This window comes from Daktulosphaira vitifoliae, unplaced genomic scaffold, assembly GCF_025091365.1.
Source record: "Daktulosphaira vitifoliae isolate Bord-2020 unplaced genomic scaffold, ASM2509136v1 Scaffold_1, whole genome shotgun sequence".
Taxonomy (NCBI): Eukaryota; Metazoa; Arthropoda; class Insecta; order Hemiptera; family Phylloxeridae; genus Daktulosphaira; species Daktulosphaira vitifoliae.
In genome coordinates, this window is record NW_026099572.1 from 52,174,355 (window position 1) to 52,192,039 (window position 17,685).

Genomic DNA, 17,685 nt, shown 5'->3' on the forward strand with positions numbered 1-17,685 from the left:
AAGAAGTCATAGAAATACATCAAATAAAAGAAGCCATAGAAATGCATAAATTTAAGAAACCATAGAAATGCTTAAAATATAAGAAGTCATAGAATCTTGTTCGACGCAAGTGCAAAATAAATGCCTCACATTTTAATCCACTTAACACTATTTTAAAGACTTAAAACTTACCTTCATTTGTGAGCAGCAAAATCAATTTTTTGTTGAGATTACTACCAACGGAGGTCTAAATGACCCCAAATCATATAGATGGATTGTTTTCTCAGTCGAATTCAGAGTAAATGTTATTTAGAGATGCACGTATAGTATGAGTGTCTTTCTATGTCTGAAGAAGTAAGTGGTGCATATTTAAAATACAATAAATCGTTCCCATTCATTTCTTCAGATAGATTTAATATTTAAAGTAATCTTTTTTACCGTTTAAAACATTAGAAATATTACAAATAATATTATACTCAAGATTATTATCTAAAACATTTTTCAATTTGTTTTTAATTTCAATACTATTGCGGTCTTCTAATTATTTATAATTTTTTTGACAATTTCAAATTCTTCATTCAATGGGATACTTTGTTCTTGATAATCCCTAACGGCCGGCCTCAAATGATTGATTGACCTTTAATGATTGGAATTTAAATATATGTTTGGATTTTTTTATAGCTACAGAATCATTTTCATCAATTGATTCAACTATGCGTTTTAAAATTTCAAAATTTGTACAGTAGTACGACGCAGCTATTAACCAAGTTCCCCAACGCGTAATGATGAGTGCTGGAGGTAATGGTATATTAGACGTTTTAGTTTTAAAAATTTTAACTCGATACGGACATTTACGAAATATTTATTTTACATTAGCCACCAAATTGTCGATATTGTCTAATTGAAAACGAATTGTTTTCGACAATTACACGATGTAAGCTGCGTGCTATACAAGTGAGATGAATTATTTTTGTATAAAAAGTTTGAATACGAGCAGACTTTTTCATGTACGGTGCAGCATCAGTTACAAACAATAAGACATCGCCGTACTGTATCCCGTTGGGCCATAATAACAATAACGATTTTTCAAATGTATTACAAATAGCACTATGATTCGCTTTATCAAATCCTTTGATATTTAAAAAAAATATTTCGCCGGGAGAATCATGCAAAAGTGTTTCAATCATTGTACTTACTATGTTTCTTCCCTCAATATATGTTATCTCGTCTATAGATATCCATATTTTTTCCTGATCTCGTTCAGTAATCCGTTATAGATTTGGTCAACATATTCCAAAGGCAAAGTAGATTCAACAGGGGTATATTTCCCAGTATACTTCTCAAAGAAACTTCTGAATTGTGTATTGAATAGGTTGTTCAGAGGAATATTAGCTCTACATAAATCAATGTTGTATTCATTTTTTTTTTTTTTTTTTTTTTATAATTNTCAATGTTGTATTCATTTTTTTTTTTTTTTTTTGTCATAATTGTTGCAAGCAGCTGAATTTTTTTATTATCTTCACTTTTGTAGTAAATAGCTGAGGAAGTATTAAATAACGTCAATATTAGTATAATATTGACGTAGTTTTACCACGTAGAAAGCAATTTTTAAATTCTTAAGCAATATAATAATGTTCATATAAAGGAAAAGTGCAGGGTAATCAAATTAATAATGGTATGAAAAAGAATATATAAAGAGAAACATGAAAAGAATAGAGGGATTGACGTTTTGGCGAAGAAACATCGAGTTACGGGTCAGGACGTCTGGGGCGAGTAACTTTGTATTTTGTACGACTTAATTTATTTTATATTAAATTTTGACTTTGTGTTTATTACGTTTCGTAAATAAAATATCTATTAAAAAACCTGCACTTGAGCGTAAATACTTTATATCCATCGTGCTGTTAAAATTGTGTGTATGTTTGCGACAAGAGTTGAGGTTGGACTGCTGGGCCTTTAGTCGATCTTAATAATTAGTGTGCGCGCTGACTAATTTTTAGACATAATCATCCTTTAATAGGTATAGTGAAAAGGTAGTTGTACTGGTGGCTGACGAGGAGCCACCCTTCAGTCTGCTACTTTTGAGCTAGACCGTGCAGATGGGTCTAAACACTACCCATTTAGTAGTTCACTAATTGGAGTGATTGGGGCTTACCGGTGTATCCAACGGGAAGACTCGAGAAGAGCTAAAAAAGATGAACTCGTCGTCAAAAATATTAGTTAATTTGTGTACTATATTTTGTGTGTGTCGGGGTACTAACAACGTACGAAACTTTTTTGAAAACGTTGTACTGCGCATTTATGTTTATCTGAAGCGATGTGTTGAGTTGCACTGAAACGTTTTTCACTTAATACTTTTATTTCACAAGCTTTACATATTAGCACTTGTCGGTTAAAAATATATTTTTGCCCAATTCCGAAACAAAATTTTGCAAATGAGCTGGGCTCGTTAGTTTTTTTTTGCATTGTTTAATGTGAACAGTCCAAATACTAGTATATCATTGAATCTCAAAACATTAACTGAAAAATTAAAACAAATGGACACGATTTTCCACAAAATAATCAACAAATAACAATGTAACGACGCTGGAAATACGATTATAGTTTACGGCCTGATCAGAAGAATTTTACCCCCATATATGTCCCTACACGTATTGTTGCGAAGAAAATAAATTAATAGATAGCCATACGCATATTTGATTCAGCGGAGGGTGGTGGTAATTGTGCGATAATATTAATTCGATGTTGCTTAACACTTATAAAACCCAATCAATATCATTAACAAATAAAAAAACTCCGAAAATACTAAGAACATAGTAACATGTAAACATATGAGAAAAACTAAAAAAAAAACCCAGCACAGAGGGTCGTGGCATAGTTGGGTACAGCATAGATAATATGTAACAGTAATTAAAATCACTATCATAAAAAACACTTCGATGCAAATCTGTAGATAGTGTTTAATTTAAAAAAATTAATGTATTATTCCAAAAGCTACAGGATCTCCTGTTTCATTATTTATCTGATTACTAGTTATACGATTTAGAAGTGTAATATATGAATAAATAAATAAGTATATATATATATATTAATAATATATAAATATTAATAGTTCTTATCTTAAAAAAAATATAATGATCCATACATTTTTCAAAAAGTAATAGCATTATAAAGTTAAAAATAAAAAAAGAATTTTTTTACAAAAATCGTATTTTTTTTATTTACTATGATGTCTGTTTTTACCATGAAAATTTTTTTTTTTTTCATAATAAAGTATATTACATTAGCTTTAATTTAAGATATATATATAAAAGTATCAGTATTTCCGGAACACTTACAAAAGTTAAGTTGAAAAATTTCTACTTTCTATATGCATATTTTAGATTTGAAGCCCCCCGTATGTAGGGAAATGTTCTGATTTAAAAAAAAAGTATGTCAAATGAAAGATGTATATAAATACTACTTCTCATGAAAAAATTGTATTGATCCATACATTTTTTAAAAAGTTATAGCATTTTAAAGTAAAAAATGTAAAATATAAAATCGAGAATTTTCACACAAAAATAGCATTCGGTAGCCATTTTCACCGTGAAGTCAAATAAAGTCCGAAATTTTTAAATTTGCTTTTATGTAAGATATATATAAAAGTGTCAAACCTTCCGGAACACTTTCAAAATTTAAGCTGAAAAAGTTCTACTTTTTACATCCATTTTTTAGATTTGAACCCTCCTCGTATAAAGGAAAATGGTCCGATTTAAAAAAAAAGTATGTCAAATGAAAGATGTATATAAATACTACTTCTCATGAAAAAATTGTATTGATCCATACATTTTTTAAAAAGTTATAGCATTTTAAAGTAAAAAATGTAAAATATAAAATCGAGAATTTTCACACAAAAATAGCATTCGGTAGCCATTTTCACCGTGAAGTCAAATAAAGTCCGAAATTTTTAAATTTGCTTTTATGTAAGATATATATAAAAGTGTCAGACCTTCCGGAACACTTTAAAAAGTTAATTTTTTGTGAAAAAGTTGTCATTTTAAACCCCCATTTGTGGGGAGGTAAAGGGTCAGTTTATAAAAAAATTTACCAAATAAAAGGTACAGACATTATGCCACTATATTTTTTACCATAAGATATTAAAATCTAGAAATTCAATGCTATCTATGTTAACTTATGATTATTTTTAATTTAAAAGATGTTTTAAATCTTTCATTTCGCGCTAAAAATGTTGTTATACCCTGTTTTTAGCTTCGATGAGAAGTTGTGAAGGTATTAATTTTACTATAATGTATTTATATATATTTTTTGATGTTTGTGACTCCTTTTTCTCATTTATAACTAGATCTATATTAAAAGTACCTCAAGATCACAAATCGTATCTAGTTAATGACATTACCTTCAAAAAATTTCCCTTGTTACCCATAAATGAGAGAAATCTCCCAAAAAATTATGATTTTTAAAATCAATGAATGTTAGAATTTGTTTAACTTTTTATACTTAAATTTTTGTAATTTTTTAAAAATACATAAATCAAAATTAATTTTTTTTTTTTAATACTTTAGGTAAATTCTTTTCATTTGGTACATTATTTTTGGAAATCTAACTGTTTACTAAGAGGAGTTCAAAATAGTCGTTTTTGCATAGAAAGTTAGTACCTAGATCATGAACTTTTTACACTCAATGTATTATTATTTTTAATATTAAATATTATCAATTTTATCTTATAAATCCATCTACTGTTATATATTGGTACTGATTTTCTAGTTTGAAGGCTTAGTCGCGATATATTTTGATTTACGTTATCGAGTCATGTAGATCTTGTAAACACTGACTTAAAAGTGACTAGCAACAGTTAAATTAGAACGTCAACATGGAAATATATTTAGGTGCTATTGAAATATGATACTAAAGCATGTCGGCATCCGTGTATTTGTAAAATTCTATGTAATCATGTTTCGTTTTATTTGCTACTGATTTTACTACGGCATACTTTCACACTAAAACTAACTCCTCACTGTGGTGTCTTAAAAAATGAATAAATAAACACTTCAAAACAATGTTTTGAAGCAGAGGATATCTCCAGCACAAACTCTAGTGAAATTCTTTATACTATTAAAGGTTATAACCACCAACACTGGCAAGTCCTTGTGTTAAGTTCGACTAGCCAGTCCAAAATAACTACTCATTTTAAGTTGATTATTTTTTACCAGTAGAAACAATAAAACCCCAAAAGCCTGACTCAACGAATTTCATTTACTGTGAAGGGAAAAAATGAATCTTAAAATTACTCACTGATAAACTCAATGTAAAAATTAATAGGTCATTGTATTCTGAATGCACAGATCAAATAAATTAACGAAAGTAATATTTCACGAAACAATTAAAAAGGAATATATAAAATGAACCTCCAAAATAAAAGATTTAGAAAAAATAGATTTAAACTCAAAAACAATTAATTATCCAAAACGCGTCACAAAGAAAAGCAACTCCGGTGTCACTGACACTATCCTCTTTTTTACATATCTTTTACCTATTACATACTATTGACTTAAACTGTAAAATAACATACTTAGCGCTAAAACCATAAACAATAATTATATGTAATACAATTTTGACCAATAACTTTTAATCTTTTTTATTTTACCTATAATACACTGGATAAATTAACCTCGGCTACAATAACTATAGAAGCTTAGCTATACGTACCAATTATTTGCGTATATCACATAATAGAACAAAAAATGAACAATTAATAAAATCCGCATTTTATTTTAATAATTTTTATTAATACCTATAAATTTTGTTTGATTTTAAAAATTATAACTAATTTTAAATCAAAAACTAGATATTGATAACAAATGAAATAAAACAGGCCACAATTTAACCATTTATCAATGTTTATTTTTTATTTCAATTTAGTTACAAACAAACAAAATTAAAGCATGTGGATCATTTATTTTCATATACCTCTAGAAAGTACTACAATAAAAAACGAGTATGAACTTCCCGAATAACTTGTATATTAAAAACCATGATTAGTATTTACGATACACATACATAATCAAAACCCAAAGAATCTATACTTATTGTACACCTCGTATTTAATAAAAGGAGTTTTACTTACTGTACTATTCTGTTAATTAAAAATACATAATTAGTACTTATATCACACTTTGTATAATGAAAATAATGTTATTATTATTAAAAATTTGTCAGACATTTCTAAACACATTCTAAGATTAAATTATAAAAATTTCTTAGTAAGAGTAAAATAATTGGCATATTTTTGTTTTAGCGATGTAACTATAGAATTTTCGTAATGATCACGATTTGAAAAAGTTATAAAAATTATAAATTGCAAAAAAAAAAATAAATAATTTGTTATTCTCAACAATAATAATTTTTGGAATATTTCCTTTCATAACAAAAAATTGAAAAAACCTTCGACTAGGTTCAGTTAAGGTTATTTTTAAGTATTTATCAGTATTTGTGCAGTGATAGCTAAACATTTTTATGGTCAAATACAGAAAAATAAATACCTTCTCAGCTTCGCATCGAAGTCAAAATACAGTTTTGTACTTCTTAAAAATATAATTTATTACACATTTTTTTCTAATATTGAAAAATTGAAATGATTGATTAGTGATTTTCCTAAAATGAGGTACAAAGTTTAACTCAATTATTGACAGTTAATAATATTGGATTGGACTCAAATTTGACAGATAAGAACCTTATAATAATTTGTAAAATAAATGACACACCAATTCGTTTATTTATTTATTTTCATTTGTTTATATGAACAGTTATGGAAATGAACGTTGAAGGAAAAAGAGGAAAATATTGTAATATATTGTATTTGAAATATTTTCACAATATGCTTACAAAATAAGTTTTTAAAGATTTGTTTGTATATATTTCAAGAATATATTAAATATAATAAATAAAGAATGTTTCACTAAAAATATTTCTATAATGTACTTAAAAAATATCTTTTTAAATATTTGCTTATAAATATTATAAAAATATATTAATTAATATAAATATAGAATATTTAACTTGAAATATTTATGCTATATATTATCAACATAATTCTTTGTTTGTAACAATGAGAACAATAGATACCCGTTTCCTGACTTACTGAACACTCTGTATACTTACTCTTAAATCCTTAATAAGTAAATAACTGTTTTCACTAATTAATATCAATTTTAATTAACCTTATTCAATTAAGTTAGCCAAGTCAGGGACAGTAAAAACACCTTAGTTGCTATTATTTGCAGGACTATCGAGTTAATTTTTTAGCTTCGATGCGAAGCTGAGAAGGTATTGGTTTTACTATGATGTGTTTTTTTGTGTCTGTTACCACTTTTTCTCAGCTCTCACCGAACGGATTTCTTTCAACGATACGTCAAAAGATCACAAATCGTATCTAGTCGAAGACATTACCCTTCAAAATTGAAAAAATTTCCCTCGTTCCCCGTAAATGGGGGAAACCTCCAAAAAAATTACAAATTTAAAAATCGCTAATTTTCGAAATTTTTTCAATTTTTTTTACTAAAAACTGCCGTAACTTTTTCAAAAATGAACATATCAATATAATTTTTTTTTATATAGATGCTTGATGTCTTTACCTATCATTTGGTATATTTTTTTTGTAAATCTGACACTTAACCTGCCCACAGGGGNTTTTTTTTTGTAAATTTGACCCTTTATCTGCCCACAGGGGAGTATTTAAAAAGACAACTTTTTCACAAAAAATTAACTTTTTCAACTTAACTTTTGAAAATGTTCCGGAAGGTCTGACACTTTTATATATATCTTAAATTAAAGCTAATGTAATGTACTTTAATTTGAAAAAAAAAAATTTGACCTCTGGACTTGTCTTCATGGTGAAAATGACTACCGTATGCAAAAATATGCTATTTTTGTGAAAAAATTCTTGATATTATATTTTACATTTTTTAACATTATGTTGCTATAACTTTTTAAAAAATGCATGAATCAACTTTATTCTTTAATGATAAATACTTTATATATACTTCTTTCATTCGACATACTTTTTTTTAAAATCGGACCATTTCCCTTTATACAGGGGCGGCTTAAAATATAAAATATGCATATAAAAAGTAGAACTTTTTCAACTTAACTTTTGAAAGTGTTCCGGAAGGTCTGACACTTTTATATATATCTTAAATTAAAGCTTATGTAATATACTTTAATTTGAAAAAAAAAAATTTGACCTCTGGACTTGTCTTCGTGGTGAAAGTTGACATCAAAGTTAATAAAAAATTACGATTTTTGTAAAATAATTTTTTTTATATTTTACATTTTTTAACATTATGTTGCTATAACTTTTTAAAAAATGCATGAATCAACTTTATTCTTTAATGATAAATACTTTATATATACTTCTTTCATTCGACATACTNGATACTTGATGTCTTTACCTATCATTTGATATATTTTTTTTGTAAATTTGACCTTTATCTGCCCACAGAGGGGGATTTAAAAATTTTCATTCGACATACTTTGTCTTAATCGAGATATTAATAGGGAACCATCAGATCAAGAAGCTTTTGGAATAAAACACCAATTTTTTTTAAATTAAACACTATCTAAAGATTTGCATCGAAGCGTTTATTTTTGATAGTGATTTTAATCACTGTCAGATATCATTATACTTGATCCAACTATGCCACGTCACAACTGTACCGCGACCCCCCTGTGCTGGGTTTTTTAGTTTTATTAGCTCGATTACATCTTATTATTGTCCTGTGAAACTTAAAACCCTAAAAAGTTTTTTTTTATTATAGTTAGATTATATATTTTTATATTACCAATATTAGAGATCAATTTCTGACTTAGTAACAGAAATCTGAAAACACAAATATCACTTTCTTATAAAATTTTGAGATTATTCTTACAATGATATTTTATTTTATATTATAGTTTTATTTGGACGACCATATATATGGGATAATAAAAATGGCACTTTAATCTATTTCAAAATTTCAGTTATTTTCTAGACTTAAATGTAGTAAAAAATTTGAATAAGTGTTACTTTATATTCTATGTCAATTATATTTATACAATACTCATTAAAAACAGTGTGCTCCCTTTGTGAAGTATTTAAAAAAAAAATTAAAATCAAAACCGAGAATTTTAACACCAAAATAGCATATTTTTTTTATACGGTAGCCATTTTCATCATTGAAGACGATATAATATTTGAAATTTTTTTATAGAAATATATATTATATAATAATATTTTTAAAAATTAAGTTGTAAAAATTTAACTAAAAAAATTACAAATACTATGTGCAAAAATTACTATTTTGAATTTTCCCCTGAGGGCAAATAAGTAGTCAGATTTCCAAAAAATTATACCAAATGAAAGAACAATACCTAGGATAATTTTATAAAAAAAATTATTTTGCTGTGTACATTTTTAAAAAAATTATGGTACTTTTAAATATCAAAATATTAACACGATAAACAGTGATTTTTACATAAAAATAACATTTTTTGTTCAATTTGGCGGCTATTTCCCCATAGAAAATAAGGTGTCGGGACAATTTTTTTTTTATTTAATATATTCTATAATTTGACAAATATTTATATTTTATATTTAAAGTTCTTGGTATTTTCGGAACATTTTTAAAAGTTAATTTAAAAAAGGTCCACTTTTTAATTGTATTTTTTAAGTTTTTAACACTCCTGTATAAAGGAAAATGGTACGATTAAAAAAAAAATGTATTTTGAATGAAAGATGTGAACAATAAGTATTTATAACCTATACGTATGGCCTATAACATACGACCTTTGACATATAATCCATAATATATAATGATAATGGAATTTAATTATTTAAATTTGAAATAAAAAAATCAAGAATGACATTTTTAATATTAAGAATTCAGTTATTTTGAAATAGATTATAATATGGTAATTTATAACTAAAATAAGAATTTGCTTTACATAAACCATGTAATTCACTATGCTATTCACAGGAAAAATTATAGAACTTTTATTTATCATAAAAAATGTTATTACCAAAAAAATCGTATCTATTATACTTATTCATATAAAAAAAATGATATATTTTTATCTTTACTGTTAAAATCTTTTTTACTAGTTTATTTAAATGATGCAGAGGAAATAACGTACAAAAAAATTTTGATATAAAAATTATTTAAAATTTAATTGTTTATTATTTGTGTGGTGTGTATTATTTCTTCTTCAAAACATAGTTGTTAAAATTGAGTAATAGGGTAGATCAAAAACTGAAATTTAACATTCTAATAGTTTGGGAAATATGTATTTTAATTCCCATATGTCACTTATAATTTTTCACTAGTCTTGTTTTAAATTAAGGAGTGACGCAAGGCATTTCAAATATAGTAATATTATTTTGTTATGATTACTGAGTTATTCTATTTATGTACTGGCCTATCTTATCTTAATAAGTTTATGATACGATAATATTTCATTGTTACTTCAATAAACGAATTTTTTTTCGTTTTTAAATGGATAGATAACTAAATACAAAAAAATTGGGAAAGCTATTTTAATTTATCTTTTTAAATTCTTATCAAACTGGTAGACTATATTCATTATTAATATTACAATTATATAAATATATCATATATATAAATATTACATATATATAAATATATCGTTCATTATTTACACAGTTTATTTTTAACAAAAAAAATCAAAATCAATAATAATTTCAAAAAAGGTTTAATTGTTTTCTAATAATTTTATATGAAAATACTCATTTTTTTACTAATTATTAATAATTCCCAAAATGGAGGTGATAGAATAAATCTAACAGTAGATTTGAAATCAGCGCAAAATTTGTTTGCGCATATCAGTATAAAAAGATATTCAATACTCCAATTTTTTGCAGAAATATTTATCAAAAAAAAAAAAAATTCAAATCAAATGTATGTATTAAAAAAATTGTGTATTTTTATTAGTGATGGGAAATATAGAAAAGTAACTACCGATCTATTCGAACTATTCGATAATCATTCAAAAAACATTCGAATAGTTTTCAAACTATTTGCTAGTCTATTCAAATAGTTTTAAAATTATTTAATAGTTTATACTAAAAATAAACTATTCGGTTGTATAAACACAATTCGAATAGTTTAAAATATTCGAAAATGCCCATCACAAATTTTTATACTTTAACGGCAAATTACCCATAGTGGCTGTGAATTTTTTTTTATTATTTTATGTGGAATTTAAAATTTTTTAATCATATTATTTTCAAATTTAATACAATAAACTAAAAATCACTAAAAGCGCTGACGACAACATCCCAAGTAATTAAAAATAATATAAAAAGGCGCTGATTTTCAGAGAGAGAGAGAGAGAGAGAGAGCACTTTTAAATCTTTAAATTCAAAACAGAATTCAGAATTCTTTTAACCAAGTTTATTTTTCTTAACTAGCCGCGACCACGTGTTATAGTGACACATATTAGTGCAATGCTTATTTCAATTTCTATATTTAAATCTTATTTTTCTATCTTTCTGAAAATTTGGAAGTCTAAAAGGCAATCATTGAAAAAGACGTTGGACATTTTTGAAAGTCACTGAATATTTTGAAATTAAAACACAAAGTAAGTAAATTTACATCAACCCAATTATTTAGAATTAATAATATGAATAAATAACAATAAAGCAATAATCACTTTTAATTTCTAATGGTATTTCTTATAATTTGTTCGCACTTTATACATATACATATTTCAAAATCTCGAAAGTCGGGTTGCCTCAGTGTCCTATTAATTAGTTTTTTATTTCTCAATAGAGCGGATCTATATTTATTTCTTTATATCTACTTGTCTTTATTGTTCTAAACCTTACATGATCTACTAGTTCCTTATTCATATCCTGATTAAGATAAAGTATGTCAAATGAAAAAGGGATATAAATATAATTTCTCATAAAAAAATTGTGTTGATCCATACACTTTTCAATAAGTTATAGCATTTTAAAATAAAAAATGTAAAGTATAAAATATAAAATCGAGAATTTTCACACAAAAATAGCATTCGGTAGCCATTTTAACCGTGAAGATAAAATAAAGTCCGAAATTTTTTTTTTCCATAATAAAATACATTACATTATTTTTAATTTAAGATATAGATAAAAGTGTCAGACTTTCCGCAACACTTTCAAAAGTTAGGTTGAAAAAGTAAATTTTTTATGAAAAAGTTGTCATTTTGAATGCCCCCTGTAGGTAGGTAAAGAGTCAGATTTATAAAAAAAATATACCAAATGATAGTTAAAGACATCATGCATCCATAAAAAAAAATAATTGTATTGATCCATACATCTTTCAAAAAGTTATAGTATTATAAAGTTAAAAATATAAAAAAGGATTTTTTTTTCATAATAAACTATATTACATTACCTTTAATTTAAGATATATATAAAAGTGTTAGACTTTCCGGAACACTTTCAAAAGTTAAGCTGACAAAGTTATACTTTCTATATGCATTTTTTATATTTGAACTCCTCCTGTATTAAGGGAAATGTTCCGATTAAAAAAAATAGTAAGTTGAATGAAAAAAAGATATAAATATTATTTCTCATAAAAAAATGATATTGATCCATACAATTTTTAAAAAAAATGATAGCATAAAAAAGTTAAAAATGTTTTTTTTTCCATAATAAAGTATATTACATTAGCTTTAATTTAAGATATATATAAAAGTGTCAGACTTTCCGGAACATTTTCAAAAGTCAAGTTGAAAAAGTTAATTTTTTGAGAAAAAGTTGTCATTTTAAACCCCTTATTTGTGGGAAGGTAAAGGATACATTATGTATCTATTAAAAAAAATTATATTGATTTGTTCAATTTTGAAAAAGTTATGGCAGTTTTAAGTAAAAANAGAAAAAGTTGTCATTTTAAACCCCTTATTTGTGGGAAGGTAAAGGATACATTATGTATCTATTAAAAAAAATTATATTGATTTGTTCAATTTTGAAAAAGTTATGGCAGTTTTAAGTAAAAAAAAATAAAAAAATGTAGAAAATTAGCGATTATTAAATATGTAATTTTTTTGGAGATTTCTCCCATTTACGGGGAATGAGGAAAATTTTTTTAATTTTTGAGGGTAATGTCTTCGAATAGATACGATTTGTGATCTTTTGACGTATCATTGAAAGAAATAGGTTCGGTGAGAGCTGAGAAAAAGTGGTAACAGGCACAAAAAAGAAACACTCATCATAGTAAAACTAATACTTTCTCAGCTTCGTACCGAAGTTAAAGTTGATTAATATTAATCTTATTTTTCGATTAATTAAGCGGTTAATAAAAAGTGAGTTACCTGTATATATTAAACATATTTATAATAGTTTGTTGCATAGTTAGTCATCGAAGTAACAGTTACTGATCCAAAGTTGGAGCTGTACTGACGATTTAGCTTGTTTTTTATTTGTTTTTATCTTTTTTATCTTATTATTCATTTATTTTTTTGGTCATGTAAAAAAATTAGTTAACAAATTATTTTTATCAACATTAGGTAATATTTTAATCAACTGATTATTAATCAAACATTTTCTTTAACTTCACTCTTACTCCATTATTCTATCATTTTAGCTATTTCGTTGCAGTACGCTACTCAGTATGTTAGGCGTTTATTTTTACTTTTTAAGGAATTTTTGAGGAATAACCTATGACATTAGTCAGTACTAACAACTTATAATGTGTGATAACAATAGACTATGATTAAAATTATTCAACTCTTGATGACTGAATTGAAGATTTAAATTTAAAATTTTGATTTTTGATTAGTATACAAGGGAAAAATGTGCTACATTTTCTAAACAATTTTAATATATAGTATATTAATAAATAAATGTATAAATTAATAACAATTTTAATACGATGTGTTTATTTATGTGTGTGTCCGTCTTTTTTTCTTAGTTTTCACTAAACCACTTATTTTCAATGACACATAAAAGGTCAAAAATCATATTTAGTTGAAGACAATACCCATAAAAATTAAATAGTTATGATTTTTGAAATCAATTAATTTTGGCATTACTTTCGTTGCAAAGCTGAGAAGGTATTGATTATGACATGATGTATTTTTTTTATAACTCTCCATGGAAATTCTAAGCTCACATTGGACCAATTTTAAGATAAATACATCAAAAGAACACGATTTTAATCTAGTTGAACCTAATGTTGTCGAAAATTTGGAAAAAACTCTCTCGATTTTAAAAATTTAGAAAATCATATTTAATTTAAAAAGATATTTTATCTGAAGTTGTTTTTAAACTAGAATTTAGTTTTAACTTAAGTTATTCAATTACCTTTATGAAAAATATATTTTACAGTAAACAAAATTATATGTCGTTTTATTTAATTTAAAAATAGAGTTTTAAAAACAATTTGGTTTCCTAGAACAATTTGTTCTTCTGTACTATACAATTACTTTGGTCATCAGATAAGCAAAATTATTATTATTAAATGCATAAGATAATAGTAACAAGAAACAAAGTTTGATAAGGAATCAAGTAGAAACAGTAGAGTAGTTAACAAGAAAGTTAAACTTGATCAGCAGATAGCATCAAACAGCATCACGAGACTTAAACTAACGGGAATAATAAACTTGAGATAATATAGAGCATTCACACAATGTTAGGAACGAAAGGCTGAGTATTTACGTCTTCACATAATGCGACGTATTCCGACTGGAACTCAATTATAATTGTGATCTTTTTACTTTAAACACTAATTAAATATCTTTTCAAATATCTATAACATTCTTGTAGCCATTCAATAGCTCGCATATGAATGAAAATAAACACTAAGATGTAACAAGATATTCTATCTTATACAGATTCATATAACTAGGTCAATATCTATTCAACAATAAATGTTTTTTTTGTACTCATTACTTGGTTTTATTTTTTTTGAACGAATTTTCTATTGAACGACAAATGCATGTGTACTTATTTCAAGCTGTTGACATTCCTTAAAAGTAATTCTTAAAAATAAAATAAAAATACGTAGATTGCCCTGAGAAATATTTGTGTGAACTAAAATAAAGAAATAATTAAAATTTAAGACAAAAAATACTCAATTAAAAAAAAATATTAACTCGATTACAAAATAAAACGCTGTCAGGATTGATTTAATTTAAATTATTTGGTTCTCGCGTAAAAAATATCTCTTGATAAATCACTTCAACATTTTTATTAAAATTACTAGGTACATAGTTTACTATAGATTAATATAATATGAATAAAAATCATTATTTGGAAATAAAAAAGTGCTCTCAAACTTTATAGAAGTTGATATCAACCATTCTTAGTTATTGATAAATATCACTCATTTAAGTGCTTCTTTAAAGTACTTAGTGATGAATTCATCTACTTAAACCATTCTCTATAACAATTAGGTCAAGTATTTTGTAAAGTATTATAGTTTTCGGTTACAAACTTAAGAAACATAAAGATTCTTCAAAAGTCGTTCACATTTTCGACGATAAAGGCTGACTTTGCTCAAGCAAAAGTAAATCCAATGTTCCTCTAGATTTGTTAAGTGCTTCACATCGTTACTCGAAAAGTTTTCTTTTAAACAATGAATCTTATTTTTCGCGTTTATTTAATTTGTTCATTTTTCTAAAAATAATAGAAAGCGTATTATATTTTCAAATAAAAACATTATTTTTGAAAAATAATGTCCGAGATAATACTAACGCACCGTTTTAAAATAATGCTTATGAAATAGAGTCCATTTATACGGTTATTTAAATATTTCAACTTTAGCAATCATTTTTTGTACATATCAATCTGTATCTGTATTCAAATAACAACTTTATCGTTACAGGAAAGTTTTAAAAAAGTGGATGGGTAATTGGTGTACACGGATACAAGTTTTAATAAAATTATGAGTTAATGCACAAAAAGGCGTTTATTTTTATACATTTACAAAATTATAATAAAAAAATCAAACGAAAAATGCCTTACTCATATACAAACAATCATCTAAGATGCATTGATCATTATGAGTGGTATTTGCGTTTAAATTGCACTAGGTCAGCCCTGATTATCCGAGAAAATACAGTTAATTTCTCCTTTAACATATTTAAATTACAAAAAAAAAATAATAACTTTATGAATATTATCTATGTATATAATAATAATATGTATAAACAAATCTATATAAACATCAACAATCCACAGCAACTATATGTTTGTGGAATAACTTTATACATAAGAATAATTAATAAATTGGTAAATCAACGTCATTAATTTGTAATTTTACACAAAATACCAATTAAAATCTATTTAAGTACTATAGAATACATACTGCAAGGATCTTACATTTATTAACCGTTCAAAATATTCAGTTATTGTTTAATAAATTGGTTGTTAAAATAAACAATCTTTAACGATTTTCTATAAGTTATTTTAGAGATAAATTTATTATAAAATATTATTATTGTCTCAACATTTATAAAATCTTTATAGTTATGTAAAATATTACAATCAATAAATGTATTTATTAAACCCTTTTAACCTAATAGATATAATTATCTTCTAAAAAACTAAACATAGAACATGAATAAAATAAACAACAAAACTTCAATAACTTGGAAAACACTGTCCGTTTTCAGATTCAAAAAAATTTAACAATACTGTTCTGATAGAAATTGTTTCGAAAAAAGTTGTTAACAATTGTGGTCGCTTAATAATTAAATACTGCTAGTGGACGGATTAAAAAAAAACAATCATAACGACAACAACACTAAGACGAGTTGCTGGGACTGGGTGTAGTTCTCGGAACATGCGGCTGAGCTCCATGACAGTGAGCACAATGCATACATACGACACAGTTTCCCAACTTTTGCGCCAAGACTGCCCGGAATTTAAGAGCTGGTCCTAATTTCATGTTCATCGTGCCAGTCAGATGATCTTCACTGAGCAATGGAAGAGCGGTGCCGTCGACCGACTGATCTCGAAAACGCTGTAAACAAATAAAAAAAACAATTAATTATTAAAATTAAAATTGACAACCGAAAAACAAACCACTTGAAATTATTCATAGAGCTTTAATATCATGTTACATATCAGTGGAATATAACTAAATTACAATTACAAAATTATACATTTTATATTAAAATTATACATTATACATTAACAACGAGTTTTAATCGAATTTTCAGAACAACTTCAGGAACAATTGTGCTTTACAGTTGAAGTTATTTTCTCTCGTATGTGATTCAACGGAAGTTTTCCATTATTATGAAGAGTTACAAAATTCATCGCTGGCGTAGTTGTTATGACACCGTAAAAAAATAAAGTGAACTATTTCACAATCAAAAATGTTTACTACTGTAGACCACCGAGTACGTCCAAACAAAACGAATATAACTTATTTAACCTACTGAACTATGTTTTAATGGCCTTTCGTGGTATGCCAAATATTATTTTCTTTTCGTTACAAATTAGTCAATATTTCCAAAGTAATAAATAGGGTGAGACATGCGTGTGGTTATTTTCGAATGCCTAGTAGATAGAAGTAGATGATNGTTATTTTCGAATGCCTAGTAGATAGAAGTAGATGATTTAAAAATCTCTTTAAAATAAAATCCGAAAAATTCAATTACGAAAAACACACTCGTTTGCGCGATACATTTTGAAATGAAAAATATGACGAATACTATCTA

General features: G+C 25.7%; 1 protein-coding gene across 4 annotated transcripts in view; it reads right to left on the reverse strand.

The window, feature by feature from the left end:
• Positions 1–15,907: 15,907 nt before the first annotated feature.
• Positions 15,908–17,685, reverse strand: part of LOC126895584 (polycomb protein Scm-like) — a 26,968-nt gene continuing 25,190 nt past the window's right edge. For all 4 annotated transcript variants that reach the window (XM_050667608.1, XM_050667610.1, XM_050667611.1 and 1 more), the window contains exon 4: positions 15,908–16,982. In XM_050667608.1, the coding sequence (XP_050523565.1) occupies positions 16,764–16,982 (219 nt within the window). In that variant the 3' untranslated portion in view covers positions 15,908–16,763. The remainder of the gene's footprint in view (positions 16,983–17,685) is intronic.